The sequence below is a fragment of the Sycon ciliatum genome, chromosome 12 (genome assembly GCF_964019385.1).
Source record: "Sycon ciliatum chromosome 12, ocSycCili1.1, whole genome shotgun sequence".
NCBI lineage: Eukaryota > Metazoa > Porifera > Calcarea > Leucosolenida > Sycettidae > Sycon > Sycon ciliatum.
The window spans coordinates 16745518-16764385 of NC_088654.1; the positions used below are offsets into that span (position 1 = coordinate 16745518).

At 46.9% G+C, this 18868-nt stretch overlaps 3 protein-coding genes across 8 annotated transcripts in view; all 3 read left to right on the plus strand.

Moving 5' to 3' along the window:
* Positions 1 to 1471, plus strand: part of LOC135828363 (uncharacterized) — a 9277-nt gene extending 7806 nt beyond the window's left edge. For all 6 annotated transcript variants that reach the window (XR_010555642.1, XR_010555643.1, XR_010555644.1 and 3 more), the window contains one exon: positions 651 to 1471. Coding sequence is in view for 1 of the 6 variants with exons in the window: in XM_065340817.1 (XP_065196889.1) it covers positions 651 to 670 (20 nt within the window). In the remaining 5 variants the exon portion in view is untranslated. The remainder of the gene's footprint in view (positions 1 to 650) is intronic.
* A 2724-nt stretch (positions 1472 to 4195) lies between these two features.
* LOC135828326 (actin-2-like) lies at positions 4196 to 6909 on the plus strand. Its single transcript, XM_065340773.1, has 3 exons — positions 4196 to 4529; positions 4831 to 4941; positions 5626 to 6909. The coding sequence occupies exons 1-3, from the start codon at positions 4275 to 4277 to the stop codon at positions 6388 to 6390; spliced, it is 1131 nt and encodes a 376-aa protein (XP_065196845.1). The 5' UTR covers positions 4196 to 4274; the 3' UTR covers positions 6391 to 6909.
* Positions 6910 to 10018: 3109 nt separating this feature from the next.
* On the plus strand, positions 10019 to 13444 carry LOC135828462 (actin-3-like). The gene is made up of 3 exons (XM_065340913.1): positions 10019 to 10380; positions 10942 to 11052; positions 12229 to 13444. The coding sequence occupies exons 1-3, from the start codon at positions 10126 to 10128 to the stop codon at positions 12991 to 12993; spliced, it is 1131 nt and encodes a 376-aa protein (XP_065196985.1). The 5' UTR covers positions 10019 to 10125; the 3' UTR covers positions 12994 to 13444.
* The last annotated feature ends 5424 nt before the right edge of the window (positions 13445 to 18868 follow it).

An 18868-nucleotide genomic window follows, 5' to 3' on the forward strand; every position in this document is an offset into this window, starting at 1 on the left:
ACGCAACTTAGTTACTTGATCTACATGTACATATACATGCATTTGTATCCTATAACAATAATATTAATTCATAGGTCTACTAAAAGTATTGTCTCCTCGAAGATTGTTTGTACGCTCTTTGAGGAATTATCTTTCTCCCGGTCAACTATGAACAGTATGTACCATTGAAATACGTAATATGATCTCCGGGTACCCAGGACACGCTACATCACAGTAATAAGTTGTATCAGGGTCAAGTTTTATTTCCATAACAAACGTTCTCGTTGACATTCATCAGTGGAAATGTCGTCACTAAAGAGTTTCGTTGACTAGCGGGTTGAAAGCGGAAATCTACTAGTAATACCAAAAGTGAACCAAATGGATAATGGATAGCGCATGGTATGTATCAGGTGTTCTTTCTACACAGTTCTATTCGTGGCTAAAAGGAAAGGACAAAATATTACGAGTTATGACTAACTGTCCACCAACGTATAACCAGATCCTATACAGTTTGTGGCAATCGCCGCGTGACTGTTCATGTATCATGATCTGGTTACGTTGGTGGACAGTTAGTCATGACTCATAACATGTCATTTCTTTTTATCCATGATTACTTTGGCTCAACACAGTCCGAGTTTAAATTCTGTTTGTGTTGTGTGTTGTTCTTGTAGGTGGACGGCACAGCCATTGAAGCTCCCAGGGACCCCTCAAGACCTGCACCTAACCATTTTATAACCCTTCACAGAATCCACTTGTCCAATTTACTAGTGGAGTAAACGCATAACCCTGGAACAAATTGGCATGCTCAGTGTTCTGTTTGAGAAGCATTTTCATATGAGCAGAACCATGCGAACAACATGGCGAGAAGCCTGGAAGTGTTGCTCGTTTTTTATCAATACGGATTTTTTTTAAAGAATCCCAATGCTGTAGACCAAACTTTCCACAAAATGTCAAGTTCTAATGATTTCTCGCCTGGAAGTATCTGTTCACCTGTCATAACCTACTAGCATGGGACATCCACCACTAAACCTTCCCACCACACCTACAACAACCACATCTTGCACCACAACGTCAACACCAACCATACACCCTTCGACAGACAAGGACCTACTCCATCGGACACGCACACACAAACAGGTACCGAGATTCCCCCATCAAAAGTGCCCTCACCCTCTGCAACTCACTCCCTATCGACATCACAACCCAACCTCGTAGAAATTCTTTCCAAAACAATACATCCAGTCTTCTTTTGAGCAGTACCTGTTCCTGCTCCGCGCATCCCCCTGGTTTCTGATATCTCGAACGTGTACTTAACTATCTCGATCCCCCCTGCTAGCGTTATTGTCCCCGCTTGTTTTTCATGATCCATTGCTTCTTGCCTCCCCGGTTAATTTCCATCTAGCTGTTTCTGGCTAGTACCAGGTCTATCACACTTATCAATCGTCCTTATTGGCGTCACGCCATCGTGGAATAAAAGAATAATATTATAATATTACACAAGAGAGAGTTTGGAAGCTTTGTCACAACTCCGAGTTTCACGTATCTCTACGATCATCAGGCAACTGGATCAGAACAAATTCCCAAAGAGCACCAACCCCAAACCCTTGTTTTTCCTATTTCGCTTCACTCAATGATCTCGGTGGCCGGTTTCACCTGTTCAACGTGTTTTTTTGTTTTGTTTGTGTATTTAAACTCAGATACTGAGCCAGTAATAAATGTAAAAAAGAGAAGAAACCCATGAGAACGAGTTATGCAACAACTATCCACGACTGTAACACGATGATAAACAGTCAGAAAGTGCGATAATACTAGGGCACAAAACTGACAGGCTACTGAGACATTCTACTATCGTACTTTCTGGCTGTTTATCATCTTGTTAGTCGTGGATAGTTGCTGCATAACTCGTTCTCATGTGTTTCTTCTCTTTTTTATGTGTGTGTGTGCATTTTTATTTTGTTGGTGTCGTGGATGGCAAGAGAAAGCGTGGTCGTCCGAAGATTTCCTTTGCTGACAATATCGTTTCTCAGTTTGAAAGGCCCTGCACGATTGCATCCACTACATGACTACGGGGACCACTGAAACGTGTTTCATTGAAAGCACAAAGTCAGTGATCCCAAGCACACGGGCAGGGCTGCCCAATACTATGATCCGATTTCTGCAATCAGTGCGAGCAGTAGAACATAGCAAGACCTCGAACACCTACTCTTCTACTATGTTAGACTCAGTTGGAGAGCCAAGGATTAAAACATTAAAAAAAAGAGAGGACAAAGAGTGTACACGTTCGCAGCTGTTTTGTCTTGAGTGCGCTCACTTTCCCCGTCAGTCTTACATTTGTATTTTCATAACTTAGAACCTGCCAAGTAAGTTGGACGGCTGTTGATGTGCGATTTTCAGTCGATTAATTAATACAGATATAAAGGCCGAGAATGGGCTCAGATAATTCAATCCCCGCTGCGTTCGCAGCAGTCTATACTGTGGCAGACAGTAACCAGTGCAACCACTAATACTAGCAGTCGTTCCGATGAATTCTCATGCGGTCAGTCAGAACTCTGTTCCGCAGGAAGGCACGCGCACGATATTGGCCACGCACCACAGGACAAGGGCCGAATGGGCATTGTTTTCTCCTTCCTGTTGAAGAGTGTGGCCGAGCGCAGAACGAGTACTCTGCTGAACTCCGCACTCTAACGCTCGTAGCAGATGGCTCTGTGTGTGTCAGTGGTGCAAGAGAAAGAGAGAGAGAGAGTGCACATCAGCAACAATCCCCAGCAGGCCAGACAACGGTTCAAACCGTGTTCGAAAACTCTATTTCGCCGGGAAGCACTGAGAGCCTAGCCAGTCGCTTGATGGAAGAGCGTGGAGGGATACAGAGAACAGCGCCTTTCCCGAAGTTTCCGTGGGACGCATCCGTGCGCGTCTGGACTCCACTGGCGGACCGCAGTCATGCCATATTTGACCATGCACACACCGTCGCCTCGCAAGACGGCGCAGACTCTACGTATTTAGAATGCAACTCCCGCTCGATGTGGTCGGCTCCAGGGAGTAGTAAAATACCTACTCTCTGGTTGGCACACCGCGTGACGAACCCGGGGACCGGTCGAAGATTAGGAAGACAATCCGGAAGCTGCTTCTCCTTTGATCCTTGCTCTGCATCAAATCGTGAGCTGGGCTTCGAATGCGTCGGAGGACGCACAGCTTGCGGACACTTGTGTGCAACCACTTCGGAGAACTACACGCAGGATGAGAGCGTCTGTTAGTGTTAGCTTCCCGATTCAGGCACAAACAAGTCGCACCACACGTGGCATCTTTTGGAGGTTTTGGTAACTGCATGCGTGGAGTAAAAGTGTCTACCATTCGCGTAGAATCCAAGCAAGCCACAAATTATGCTTTCGCAGCTTTTCAGCACTTGCTTCGGAGAATTATTACAAGCAAGACGAGAACGTCTGCTAGCTGCCCGGATCGTTAACCGACACGTCACCAGCCACAATAGTTACGCTACCGGTCCTGGCCATTGGAGACAAGGAGTTAATTAAAGCGCACGTCTACCGTGCATGCATGAATAATGAAGCGACCATGACACAATCTATGCAGCGTGGCTACACGAAACAAACGTGTTTGGCAAACGAACGGAACTGCTTATGCTGACCGGCCTGTGTAATTGTTGAGTGCTTCTCGCACCCATTCCGCAGCTTCATTAGATCCGATGCCAACACAGAAAGTCCACCAGTCTGTCCATCGTCGCTACTCCTGTGTTCATAGGACAGTGCAGGTTACGATTTGGGCGACACCAGTTCTCAGGAATAGTGCACGAAACATCAGGATACATTAGGCTGTGTCCGTAGCTTGTATGCATACCCGTCGCTGGTGGCTCCGGGGACAAACACCAGTGAATCCAGCTGCTTTTACAGGAAGACTGCTGGCGCGCATTGACAGTGAGCAACGGGAAGCAGACGCTCTTCTCAGAATTCTTCGCCACTCACACGCGTACAACTCGTCCAGCCTGACCAATCAGCGACCGAGCTGGGGAAGATGGCGCCGTGACATATCACGCTTTGCTCATGAGCAAACTGCCAATCGTGGCACGCCGACTGGTGACGAATTCTCGGAACTCCCGAAAATATACACAACGCGTATGGCAGCCTGCTGTCCTCTAGAACCTCATGTATTTCTCTAGCTCCGGTATAAAAGACGCCGCGAGTCATTAGATGACTTTGTCGCTCTTGTGTTTTCGCACTTGACTATTTTGTCGCCTTACCAATTCCTAGGACCCGTAGTTATTTTCCTAATCTACAGCCAAAATGTGTGACGACGACGTTGCTGCTCTTGTCGTAGACAATGGCTCCGGTATGTGCAAAGCTGGCTTCGCCGGTGACGACGCGCCCCGTGCCGTCTTCCCCTCCATCGTCGGCCGTCCCCGCCATCAGGGTGTGATGGTCGGTATGGGCCAGAAGGACAGCTACGTGGGAGACGAAGCCCAGTCCAAGAGAGGTATCCTGACCCTCAAGTACCCCATCGAGCACGGTATCGTCACCAACTGGGACGACATGGAGAAGGTAAGACCCAAGATCGACAACACACTATGATCATTTGAGGAAGCTCCACTTTGGAAGCATTACCACGAGGACCAATGTATTGTATTCGTCAATTCTGTGGCAACCGATTTTAAATCGTCCAGGTTTACCATGGAATTCAGTGTCTTTGTTTCTAGCATCATAAGAACGAGCAGTAAATGCAGCGGTTTGTGGGATGTCAACCCTCTCAACTACTTGTGAACCCAACTGGTCCTGTCTTCGTTTGCTTTCATGCCTCCGGAGCACAAATCGTTTGCTGTTGTGTCTGCTGCGATTTGCTTAGATCTGGCATCATACGTTCTACAACGAGCTCCGCGTTGCACCCGAGGAGCACCCCGTCCTTCTCACCGAGGCCCCGCTCAATCCCAAAGCCAACCGTGAGAAGATGACTCAGGTAAGCGAGGCTTCTGCTCAAAACTCCCTAAAATGTTTGTGGATTCGAGAAGATGTGTGAAACCACAGTCCAGTCATGTATCAGTACTCCGGAACAGTATTCTAGTTACGATGGAGAACAATAGTAATTATCAGGTGTGCAAGTAGGACTCAGATAGAGAGCCAAGGATTAAATTTTAAAGGAATGACCAAATAGTGATAATTTGTGACAGAAGTGATAGAGCTTATCATCAGGTCATTGAATGTCAGCATCACATCAGTGAGTATTGTAGTCAACTTGTTTTATTCAAAGCCCCGCATTTAAGTGAATAATAGCAAGAAGGTAACAAGAGAGGAGCTAGAGAGTGAAGTCAGTATTGTGCTAGCTGTTGCACCTTCTGACTACACAACATCTTACAACATCTTGCTTATAACTGCCGTTAGTGTTACGCACAAACTACGGATAACATGTGACATTTGGGTCCTGTATTTTACTTAATTGTTATTATTACTCTTAGGTCGTATCCATGTCTGCGTTGTCTTTACGATTAGAGAGGGCGTTGTCGTTTCTGGAAGCTTTCTCACTAGGCATACCGATATTTATCTATTTTCCTGGGAATCTTTCAGGGTGGTAACACCTTTGATAGCCATTCTGGGAGCATGACTCATTTTGCTGTTTACCCTGTGCTGTTGTAATTTTCTGCAGATCATGTTCGAGACGTTCAACACCCCCGCCATGTACGTGGCCATCCAGGCTGTGCTCTCCCTGTACGCCTCCGGCCGTACCACTGGTATCGTCATGGACTCTGGTGATGGTGTGTCCCACACCGTCCCCATCTATGAGGGATACGCTCTGCCCCACGCCATCCTCCGTCTCGACTTGGCCGGTCGTGACTTGACCGACTACCTCATGAAGATCCTCACAGAGCGCGGTTACTCTTTCACCACCACTGCCGAGCGTGAAATCGTCCGTGATATCAAGGAGAAGCTCTGCTATGTTGCCCTGGACTTTGAGGAGGAAATGGCCACTGCCTCACAGAGCAGTTCCCTGGAGAAGAGCTACGAGCTTCCTGACGGCCAGGTCATCACCATTGGCAACGAGCGTTTCCGTGCTCCGGAGGCTCTCTTCCAGCCATCCTTCCTCGGAATGGAGCAGGCTGGCATTCACGAGACCTCGTATAATTCCATCATGAAGTGCGACGTCGACATCCGTAAGGACCTGTATGCTAACGTTGTCCTGTCCGGTGGTACCACCATGTACCCAGGTATTGCCGACCGTATGCAGAAGGAGATCATGAACCTTGCCCCGCCAACAATGAAGATCAAGATCATTGCCCCACCGGAACGCAAGTACTCCGTATGGATCGGAGGCTCCATCCTGGCGTCTCTCTCCACCTTCCAGCAGATGTGGATCTCCAAGCAGGAGTACGACGAGTCCGGCCCCAGCATCGTCCATCGCAAGTGCTTCTAAATGCACGCTCAATGAAGGGTCCACCTGAACTGGAATGAGTGTACATCCCCAATCGAACGTCAACAGTCGTCACAGTGTACTCTTCCAAATACAGCATTGCAGCACAACTATTTTAGGTGATTAGTCTCAGTAGCAACTCTTCCCGAGTAGACCCTGTTATCCGTTGTCCCATTGTGCCCGTGTGGATCACACAGCCCGGTTCTTAGCCAGTCAACCTCACGGATTCAGCTACTCTCTCTCGTTCTCTCTCTCTCTCTCATCTCTCATCTCTCTCTCTCTCTCTCTCTCTCTCTCTCTCTCTCTCTCTCTCTCTCTCTCTCTCTCTCTCTCTCTCTCTCTCTCTCTCTCTCTCTCTCTCTCTCTCTCTCTCTCTCTCTCTCTCTCTCTCTCCAACTGAGTCTTAGCTGATGATCGTGTTCCCAACCTCCAGTAGTACAGTAGTCTGAAAAACTTTGCAATGTTGAACAGAAAATTTACCAAAAAAAATGAAAGAAATAAAGCAAGTCCTTATCACAAGAATCTTTTGAGAATCATCGTGTTGAGTGCATGCATAGTCTGTCAGCCGGTTTATGTTTGTCAGGTGCCTGCTGCATGTATTGTACTTCTCACTGCTAGGTAGGTCTTGGCGGATAATGCTCCACATTTGAAAGAAACTTATCGAAAAGCAGAAAAATTGGCATGAAACTATAAGCAGCAGCAAACAAGCCTTGATTGCCATTGTTGTTCTGTATTACGCTCTGCCTGCGAAGTGTTGAGCACTGTCAGCACACTGGGTGCATACTTCGGTCCATACACGATACCAAACATCCATGGAACATAGCATAGAAAGTACATAATTCTGCCGATGTTTCTGCTGGCGCTCATCCACCAAAGGCTAGTTATCAGTGCTAGTATGTGATGTGCCTGGGGATCGTACATGTACATTAGGGGTATTTGGGATGACCTAGAGAGAAGTCACCCTACCAAGGGGTAGGCTCCGTAACTGTTAGGCCCCTTGACGATAATGCATGAGTATGAGTCCAGTAAAACCTGTAACTAAAGACCACCGTGACTAGCGACCAGCCTAGTACTACAGACCACTTCGTCGACGGTCTCACATTCATAATAATTATAATTATGGTTGTGCGGTGCAAACCTCTAACTAAGAACCACCTGCCACTAAAGACCGCTTTCTCTGGCCCCAAGAGGTGGTCGTTAGTCACAGGTTTTACTGTATAATTATACACTTCATAATTATGAGCTACGTATATGGGTGGTGTTAGGAGGGTGAGGGTGAGGGGGATCCACCAGACACTGGTTTAGTGCTGTTTACGCTAGTATAGGGGTGCTAGTAGCCATGAGTGTAAATGTTCAAACCAGGAAGCAGGCATGTAGCACCGCCGTTGGAGCATGGAGGTGGACCAGTGGTCCGGCCGGAGGGGTCGTCCGCCGGGAAATGTATGAAAATAGGGTGCAAAATCCTGCATTCTGGGCTTTTTGTTGGCATTGGCGGTGTTAAAAAAAAGCGGTCCGGCCAAAGCCGCTGCTACGCCCCTGGTCCGAAGTACATGATTGTAGTACATCAGTACTCCCTAGTTCAAGGCAAAGAACTAAAGTAGCGGCAATAGCAAGAGTACATTTATTTATTTATTTTATTCCAAGCAATACATGGCTGGGGTAGCCAATGACCACTTTGCGTGGCGATTGCAGGGTTTTTATAGCCAACCACGGCTAACAAGGGAAAGAGTAGGAAGTCAAAAAGAAAAGGAAAAGAAGAAAGAAGTACATAATAAAATTATTAATTATGAATAAAATACTCAGGTTTATAGCAAGAATACAATCATATCCTCCAAAGAGTAGATGTACTCTTGGTAATAGCATATCAAAAATGAAGGGAGATAAGTGATACGATTGGAGGCCACGGTAAGAACAAGTTGGAAGGCCGTTGGTTAGCGCCATTGAGCAGTGCTCAAGCTCACGGTTATGCCATGGAATGTAGGTACCGGCAGATTCTGCTCGAAAAGCAGTGAAATTGGCAGAACCATATTGGTATTGGTATTGATTTATTTGAATTCGGTACAAACCTTATGGCGGGCAATTCCTCGAATTCTGCTCCATTTTTTTATCCACATACCAAACATGCATGAAACGTACCAGAAAAAGTACCGAATTCTGCCAATTGTTCTGCCGGCAGAATCCGCCGGACCCTAATGGAATGTCTCCATACTCCTAGTCAGTCTGGTGCTAACTAATTGTGCACGTCTGTTCAAACAATCTAGTCCAGCTGGTGGACGCTAAGTAACGCATGACGTGTGCTTCACGGTTTCCACGGTTTCCATTGGAGGGTGCCTTTTTCTATTCGAAGCAGCAAGTTATTGCATGATCAATCTACCAAAGTATGCATTTCCCAGTGTCAGATTTAGGGTCCGGCGGATTTTGCCGGCAAAATTCGGTACTTTTTCAGGTAAGTAACTTAGTTCCATGCATGTTTGGTATGTGGAAAAAATGGAACAGAATTCGAGGAATTGCCCGCCATATTATTTGTTCATTTTCTGCCAATTTCACTGCTTTTCGAGCAGAATCCGTTGGTCCCAGTGTCTGATTCCACAGCCCCAGTGATCCTGTACCCCACGTGCAGTAAACAATGACCTCGCTAAGACGAACACTGATAAAACAAACGTTGCCTTTAGAGGAATTGATTTTTGTGATAGTTCATGGAAAACATTGGAGGCGTATCCAATTTCGAAAGAAGTGTCAGCACCGACGCAATCCACACAATCAAGTAAAGCCGATTTAGTAACCGAACGTTTTCGTTCCCTTCTCATCATGGGTGAGTACAGGGAATAATGGAACAAATGTCAAAATACAGCAACTTATGGAGCTAAAGCAAAAGCATAGATCGAGAACCTCACGTTGTACGGGTGGAATAAAAATACAATTCATCAGCTGAACAGCCTGCGGGTTAGGTAGGACTCAACACCATGACAACCACCTTGCCGTTTGCGCTACGTCTTTACAGAAGAATTGGTTAGCTTTTTAGCTTTGCTTTAGACGCAGACATGGTATACTATAATTATGTGCATGTTACAATGTAGACCCCTACCGGTCAATTCCGTATGAGCTCAAACAGGGGGGACATATACAATGAACTGCCATATCGCGAAATTTCCTCCATGCCGCGGCGGAGTTCGATATACATTGTAAGTGGAGTCGACTGTAGTGCGACAATGAGGATCAAGAACAGCTGGTGCTATTAGTAATTACGGTAGGTCGTATATCGCTGGTAGCTGCCGGTACAAACAGCTGCGAATCGAGCTTCTGCACAAACACTGCAGCGCAACGACAGCTAACGAAGACTAGCAGACGCTCTTCTCAGAATCCTTCACCACACGCGCTTGTACAACTCGTCCCGTCTGGCCAATCAGCGTTCTAGCTGAGTCCCGTCTGGCCAATCAGCGTTCTAGCTGAGAGGAATATGGCGTCGTTAAATCGCGCTCCGTACATGCGTGAACTGCGAAATCTCGCACGCCTGCTCGAGTCTTCGGAACTACCGAAAATGCCATAATGCGTGTGCTAGTACATGTATGTAGTCAGCAGGAACCACGCATACGCGCATCCGTCGAGTTTGTATAAAAGACGCCGCGAGTCATTAGTAGGCTGTGTAGCTATCGTGGTCTCTTACCTCGAAGTACTTGACAGTTTCCTCGCTTTATCAACCTTCAGGACCCGTTGTCTTACTCCTAATCTACAGCCAAAATGTGTGACGACGACGTTGCTGCTCTTGTCGTAGACAATGGCTCCGGTATGTGCAAAGCCGGCTTCGCCGGTGACGACGCGCCCCGTGCCGTCTTCCCCTCCATCGTCGGCCGTCCCCGCCATCAGGGTGTGATGGTCGGTATGGGCCAGAAGGACAGCTACGTTGGAGACGAAGCCCAGTCCAAGAGAGGTATCCTGACGCTCAAGTACCCCATCGAGCACGGTATCGTCACCAACTGGGACGACATGGAGAAGGTAAGACCCAAGGCCAGCGATCGACAACGCACTGAGATTATCTAGGAAGACTGGACGTTGAAAACATAACCATATTGAGGAACATTAAATTTTGCTCGCTTGTCTACGTGTCACGTATGGGAAGTCGGTTACTCGCCGCACTGGGCCTCGCACTTTCCCTGACGACTTTGACTTGACACTTGGCACTGAGTTGCAGGGTGGGGAGTAACAAGCTTCCTTATACATGTACAATTATCGCCAAAGCTATTTTCGTCTACCTGTGTATGTACATGTACTTGTACTAATTTTGCAAATCCTAGTTCAAAGTACCGAAGGCACGACTGACTTCTCTCGCTCAATGCTGGAACACATGAGGCCTGCTCGACATTCCGTAAATGCTCTGTGTAGCGGCTCTTCTTGTGCAGTTGTTTCCAGATGCTCTAACGCGAACAGACGTAGGAAAGTGCAGCACCTCTTCGGGTTCAGCTCGCTAAAACATGCCCAATTGGATTTCAGTTTTCCGGTGCTTTTGCTTTCTAGAGGTCAAACCGTTTGTTGTTCTGTCTGCTACAATTTGCTTAGATCTGGCATCATACGTTCTACAACGAGCTTCGCGTTGCACCCGAGGAGCACCCCGTCCTGCTTACTGAAGCCCCGCTCAACCCCAAGGCCAACCGTGAGAAGATGACCCAGGTGAGCGATGCCCATACCATGGGCGGCATGTCCACTGTCCACTGTGGCTATCGGGTGTTTTCGTCACATTTCTTTCTTGTAACCATGGTAACTGACAAGGACAGGACAGCTCGTAGTAGCTGTACTGATGAGTAGGCCTTTGCGGATAATGCCGGCAGAAAAATTGGCAGAATTCGGTACTTTTTCTGGTACGTTTCATGCATGTTTGGCATGTGGATAAAGAAATGGAGCAGAATTCGAGGAATTGCCCGCCATAAGGTTTGTACGGTTCTGCCAATTTCACTGCTTTTCGAGCAGAATCTGCAACCTTTTCGAGCATTATCCGCCAATGCCTACTGATGAGGCCTAGATGGCCGAAACAGCTACAGTATGGCGTAGTTGGATATAATGTGCTGCTGGTCCTGCCCTTGGACATGCTATTCGATCTAGCAAGGGTACATAACTGAGTTATGTACCCTTGCTATCAGAGTTAAACTCTGTACTCTTGGTTATAATTATAGTGAAACCTGTCTAAGACGACCGCTCAAGGGACCTTCAAAATGTGGTCTCTGTTGCCAGGTGGTGTCCTTATCCAGGGTCATTTGACTGCAAATGGCATCCATGGGTCCTGGCTTCAGTGGTCTTCTGGGGCAGGTGGTCGCCTTATCAGAGTGGTCGCCTTGACAAGTTTTACTGTATTGAAGTTTGACTGCAGTCGACATGTCAGGTACCAGTAGTCCGCATGAAGTAACGCGTGGCATTGGTACTGTTGAAATGTCCGTGGATCAGTGGAGACTCATGTGTCTTCCAGTTAGCTAGGCCATTATACATACTGGGTGACTGGAACATGCACAGTTATAAATGCTGCTTGTAGCTTAGATGGCCACTTTCCAAGCGTGACCATAATTCTGTTGAAAATTCCATACAATGTGGAGAGGAAAAGGACATTATGGATGTATACGAGCTAAGAGTAACTGTCCACCACTGCAACTAGATGCTATTGTTATTAGTATACATGTACAGTCAGAAAGTGCAACACCTAGTGCCTCGCTGTTGCACTTTCTGACTGTATATAGTATCTAGTTACAGTGGTGGACAGTTACTCTTAACTTGTATCCATACTGTCCTTTTCCTTTCTACATTTATTATTGGCTCAACATCCGAGTTAACAACTCCATACTGTTGTATTTTCTGCAGATCATGTTCGAGACGTTCAACACCCCAGCAATGTACGTCGGTATTCAAGCCGTGCTCTCCCTGTACGCCTCCGGCCGTACCACCGGTATTGTCATGGACTCTGGAGACGGTGTGTCCCACACCGTCCCAATCTATGAGGGATACGCTCTGCCCCATGCCATCCTCCGTCTCGACTTGGCCGGTCGTGACTTGACCGACTACCTCATGAAGATCCTCACCGAGCGTGGTTACTCTTTCACCACCACTGCTGAACGTGAAATTGTCCGTGATATCAAGGAGAAGCTCTGCTATGTTGCCCTCGACTTTGAGGCGGAAATGGCCACTGCCTCTCAGAGCAGTTCCCTGGAGAAGAGCTACGAGCTTCCTGACGGCCAGGTCATCACCATTGGCAACGAGCGTTTCCGTGCTCCGGAGGCTCTCCTCCAGCCATCCTTCCTCGGAATGGAGCAATCTGGAATCCATGAGACCACCTACAACTCCATCATGAAGTGCGACGTCGACATCCGTAAGGACCTGTACGCTAACGTTGTCCTGTCCGGTGGTACCACCATGTACCCAGGTATCGCCGACCGTATGCAGAAGGAGATCACCAACCTTGCCCCACCAACCATGAAGATCAAGATCATTGCCCCGCCAGAGCGCAAGTACTCCGTATGGATCGGAGGATCCATCCTGTCATCCCTCTCCACTTTCCAGCAGATGTGGATTTCCAAGCAGGAGTACGATGAGTCCGGCCCCAGCATCGTTCATCGCAAGTGCTTCTAAATGCACGCTCAAGGAAGGGTCCACCTGAATTGGAATGAGTGTACATCCCCAATCGAACGTCAACAGTCGTCCGAGTGTACTTTTCCAAATACAGCATTGCAGCACAACTATTTTAGGTGATTAGTCTCCGTAGCAACTCTTCCCGAGTAGACCCCTGTTATCCGTTGTCCCATTGTGCCCGTGTGGATCACACAGCCCGGTTCTTAGCCAGTCAACCTCACGGCTACTCTCTCTCTCTCTCTCTCTCTCTCTCTCTCTCTCTCTCTCTCTCTCTCTCTCTCTCTCTCTCTCTCTCTCTCTCTCTCTCTCTCTCTCTCTCTCCCCATCTGACTCTTAGCTGATGATCGTGTTCCCAACCTCCAGTAGTACAGTAGTCTGAAAAACTTTGCAATGTTGAACAGAAAATTTACCAAAAAAATGAAAGAAATAAAGCAAGTCCTTATCACAAGAATCTTTTGAGAATCATCGTGTTGAGTGCATGCATAGTCTGTCAGCCGGTTTATGTTTGTCAGGTGCCTGCATGTATTGTACTTCTCACTGCTAGGTAGGTCTTGGCGGATAATGCTCCACATTTGAAAGAAACTTATCGAAAAGCAGAAAAATTGGCATGAAACTATAAGCAGCAGCAAACAAGCCTTGATTGCCATTGTTGTTCTGTATTACGCTCTGCCTGCGAAGTGTTGAGCACTGTCAGCACACTGGGTACATCCTCCGGTCCATACACGATACCAAACCTCCATGGAACATAGCATAGAAAGTACATAATTCTGCCGATGTTTCTGCTGGCATTCATCCACCAAAGGCTAGTTATCAGTGCTGGTATGTGATGTGCCTGGAGGTCGTACATGCACATTAGGGGTATTTGGGATGACCCAGAGAGAAGTCATCCTACCAAGGGGAAGGCTCTGTAACTGTTACGCCCCTTGACGATAATGCATGAGTATGAGTCCAGTAAAACCTGTAACTAAAGACCACCGTGACTAGCGACCAGCCTAGTACTACAGACCACTTCGTCGACGGTCTCACATTCATAATAATTATAATTATGGTTGTGCGGTGCAAACCTCTAACTAAGAACCACCTGCCACTAAAGACCGCCTTCTCTGGCCCTAAGAGGTGGTCGTTAGTTACAGGTTTTACTGTATGATTGTACCCTTCATAATATTATAAGCTACGTATATGAGTGGTGTTAGGAGGGTGAGGGTGAGCAGGGGCGTACACCGCTCGCCTCTAGGAGTGGTTCCCATGCAAACTGATCAACCAACATAATTCCACACGGCTAGTGCTCTTATACGTATCCGATGGAGTTTCTGCATAAACTGCTGGATAATGTCACTGCTACGCATATTTGATTCAAAAAGACTGAACTTTGCCAAGGCATTTTTTATGGATGTTTTGTTCAGCAGGACGATTTCATGTTATGCCGTGAAACGAGTCGCTGAAGCACATCCACACGCTCAGTCTTGAGTCGGGTTATATTCTCGGGAGGACTGCGGTAAAGCTGCCCAAACTTCGAATCACCTGGAGCAAACATTACACAGGGCAAGCAGAAGCCACCATGGCACGCCGGTCAAAAGACTACCCAGGGAAACTCCTCCAACCAGGATAGTTGAAAGCGGCGCTGTTTGCCACCCGTCTGGACACGCACAGGAAACGAAATCCTTCGCCTTCAGTGCAGCTAGTGGCGCACAATGATTGTCAATGACGGAAGTCTTTTCCATGTATGGCAAATTTCGGAGGAATCAGGGATTCCACCGTGGAGGTACACTTTCAGAATATCCTTTCCAGCACACTCCAATGTCACTGAAGTAAGTCTTGGATGATCCAGCAGCTTCCAACAACGGTCGCTCTACAGCTTCGCCGACGATTCCGTCCTCTGTGCTGCTCGTTGCAGACTCCACTTGGAAGTCAGGTGCGTCCGCAATCTCATCTATCGCTTGACTTTCGTCACTGGCTACACGCTTTGCCTCCTGCTCAAAATAGCTCTGAATAGAGCGCTGGCTCTCTGGATGTCGATTCTTCATTTTTCTTTTCCACAAAGCGAAAGCGTCGTCAAAAATGTAATCAACTTTGTCGAAACAAACTGCAAAGGAAATGACTCTGAGATCGAGGAATCGCTGTAACTCGTATGTAGAGACTTCGTTGCACCCAGTTCAGTAGATCTACGCTGTGTCACAAAAATGCCTCAGCAGCACTTTTACACCTTGCCTTGTCACCGTCCTCGGCCGGTCAGGCGGACTGCAGGCGACTACGCGGCCTAGGCATGCATGCACTGCATGCACGCTGGGCCTTGATCAAAACATTCTCCGTAGATCTACCCACATCGAAATTATTTTACTGGTTCCCGGGCATCCCGGGAACCGCCCTATGTACGCCCCTGGTGAGGGGGATCCACCAGACACTGGTTTAGTGCTGTTTACGCTAGTATAGGGGTGCTAGTAGCCATGGGTGTAAATGTTCAAACCAGGAAGCAGGCGCGTAGCACCGCCGTTGGAGCATGGAGGTGGTCCGGCCGGAGGGCCGGTTGTCCCTAGGGTCCAGCGGATAATGCTCCGAAAATGTTCGTATAATGCTAACCATAATGCTCCAAAAACTGCCTTATAATGCTGATTATAATGCTTCAACAAGGGATATAATGCTCTTGGTTTGGGGCAAAAATGGAAGAAAGTCTGCACATTGTCAAACTTCCAGGAAATTATGCATATCGTCGATCTGCATCTGAAGTTGCCACCTTATCTCTGACGAGCTCCACTACTTCTTAGCACTATAAGACATGATCGCTTCTCCATTGATTGCTCTCCATTCCAACTTTGATGCAGGGTTGTGGTAGAATAGTCGGTACTATCAGTATCAAATCCCTCCCTTAATTATCCATATAGTGAGAGATGAAACCATTATTGCAGGTAGTCATTCATTGTTGGGATGAAGTTAATCTTGGCAAATAGTATTCCTGCCTGCAGACAAGCTGTCACAGCATCCACCCTGTGAATAATGTCTTCATCTGAAACACGAGACGTGAGGCCAGCTCCTGAGATCCGATCTCAGATGCTGGAGAGCCCTCCCATTTGCGGAAATCCTGAAAACACGTGGTCAGAAGTTATTTTGCCACTCTACATCCTTTGCTTGTGCTCTCATCTTCCCCTTGAGATGGTGTGTAGACGTATGGCTTGCCACAATACTCTTCCCTTCTGATAGCATTTGACTGTAGGCCTGGCATTACAACCGTCCACAACTAACTGTACGCGCTTCATCAGGAAAGTAAGACAGGCGCTGCTGAGCAATCGACTTGGTACTGAGTCCATGAGAAATTCTAGTTCTTTTCGAGCCTCCTGAGCTGGACTCGGCAAAGGCAGTTCTTTTGAAACGAGCTCTTTCTGTTTATAGCCGCTCCTTCATTCTGGTCCAAATTTAGCAATGCATCAGTGTCTACTTCAGTATCGCTAGAGATGCTATCGCCAGAGCCTCTGGCACAACTAGAAAACTCTTCTTCGTCTGTTTGATATTCACTTCGCGTATGTCTCCTCCATAGCTCTCCATTGTTCTAAAAGTAAAAGAAACCTCGTAAATAATTCCTCCGGATTTGTGTCACTTGAACTGCCTCGGCCTCGGTTGGGCATGCCTCACAAAATGGCTTGTATACATTTACCCGACTACATCGCTACAATCATAACGTTTTTATGTAGCAATAGTTATGTAGCGTTAGTGCTAATCACAATCACAAAGTCATGCGCCGGTACAATGCATAGTGCTCAAATGCCCGGAATGGGCTGAGCGCAGTACGCAAGAGGTACACAAAAGGAGTAAAATAGGGCTGTTTCGTTGTTACTCAGAGTTTCATGGCAAAAACCAATCATCAGACAACATCTCATGATCGTGATTGTAGCCGATTGTTGCCAAAAACCTTGGATTTCCCGATATTATCCACTATGAAACTCGTTATGCCGCTCAAACCTCACATAATGCTCGATTTGTTCCTTTCTAATGCTCCATAATGCTCTGATGCTCGGATAGTCGTATAATGCCGAATATAATGCCGGCATTATCCGCTGGACCCTAGTTGTCCCCCGGGAAATGTTTGACATTAGCGTGCAAAAATCCTGCATTCCGGGCACTTTTTGGCATTGCCGGTGTTAGAAAAAAGTGATCCGGCCAAAGCCGGACCGGCTGCTACGCCCCTGGTCCGAAGTACATGTAGTACATCAGTGCTCCCTAGTTCAAGGCAAAGATCTAAAGTAGCGGCAATAGTAAGAGTACATTTTTTTGACTAGTTTGAGGGAAAGACATAAACGGGAAAAGTCTTTATTTATTTATTTTATTCCAAGCAATACATGGCTGGGGTAGCCAATGACCACTTTGCGTGGCGATTGCAGGGTTTTTATAGCCAACCACGGCTAACAAGGAAAAGAAGAGGAAGTCAAAAAGAAAAGGAACAGAAGAAAGAAGTACATAATTAATTATGAATAAATAATACTCAGGTTTATAGCAAGAATACATATCCTCCCAAGATTAGATGTACTCTTGGTAATAGCATATCAAAAATGAAGGGAGATTAAGTGATACGATTGGAGGCCACGGTAAGAACACGTTGGAAGGCCGTTGGTTAGCGCCATTGAGCAGTGCTCAAACTCACGTTTATGCCATGGAATGTAGGTACCGGCGGATTCTGCTCGAAAAGCAGTGAAATTGGCAGAACCATACAAACCTTATGGCGGGCAATTCCTCGAATTCTGCTCCATTTTTTTATCCACATACCAAACATGCATGAAACGTACCAGAAAAAGTACCGAATTCTGCCAATTGTTCTGCCGGCAGAATCCACCGGACCCTAATGGAATGTCTCCGTACTCCTAGTCAGTCTGGTGCTAAATTGTGCACGTCTGTTCAAAAAATCTAGTCCAGCTGGTGGACGCTAACGCATAACGTGTGCTTCACGGTTTCCACGCTTTCCATTGGAGAGTGCCTTTTTCTATTCGAAGCAGCAAGTTATTGCATGATCAATCTGCCATAGTATGCTTTTCCCAGCGTCTGATTTAGGGTCCGGCGGTTTCTGCCGGCCGAAAAATTAGTAGAATTCGGTACTTTTTCTGGTAAGTTTCATGCATGTTTGGTATGTGGATAAAAAAAATGGAGCAGAATTCGAGGAATTGCCCGCCATAAGGTTTGTATGGTTCTGCTAATTTCACTGCTTTTCGAGCAGAATCCGCCGGTCCCAGTGTCTGATTCCACAGCCCCAGTGATCCTGTACCCCGCGTGCAGTAAACGATGACCTCGCTAAGACGAACACTGATAAAACAAACGTTGCCTTTAGAGGAATTGATTTTTGTGATCGTTCATGGAAAACATTGGAGGCGTATCCAATTTCGAAAGAAGTGTCAGCACCGACGCAATCCACACAATCAAGTAAAGCCGATTTAGTAACCGAACGTTTCCGTTCCCTTCTCATCATGGGTGAGTACAGGGAATAATGGAACAAATGTCAACAGCAATTTATGGAGCTAAAGCAAAAGCATAGATCGAGAACCTCACGTTGTACGGGTGGAATAAAAATACCATTCAGCTGAACAGCCTGCGGGTCAGGTAGGACTCAACACCATGACAACCACCTTGCCTTTTTCGCTACGTCTTTACAGAAGAATTGGTTAGCTTTTTAGCTTTGCTTTAGACGCAGACATGGCATGCTGTATGTGCATGTCACAATGTAGACCCCTACCGCAGGGACCGGCGGATAATGCTCGAAAAGGTTGCAGATTCTGCTCGAAAAGCACCTTATGGCGGGCAATTCCTCGAATTGCTCCATGTCTTTATCCACATACCAAACATGAATGAAACTTACCAGAAAAGTACCGAATTCTGCCAATTTTTCTGCCGGCAGAAT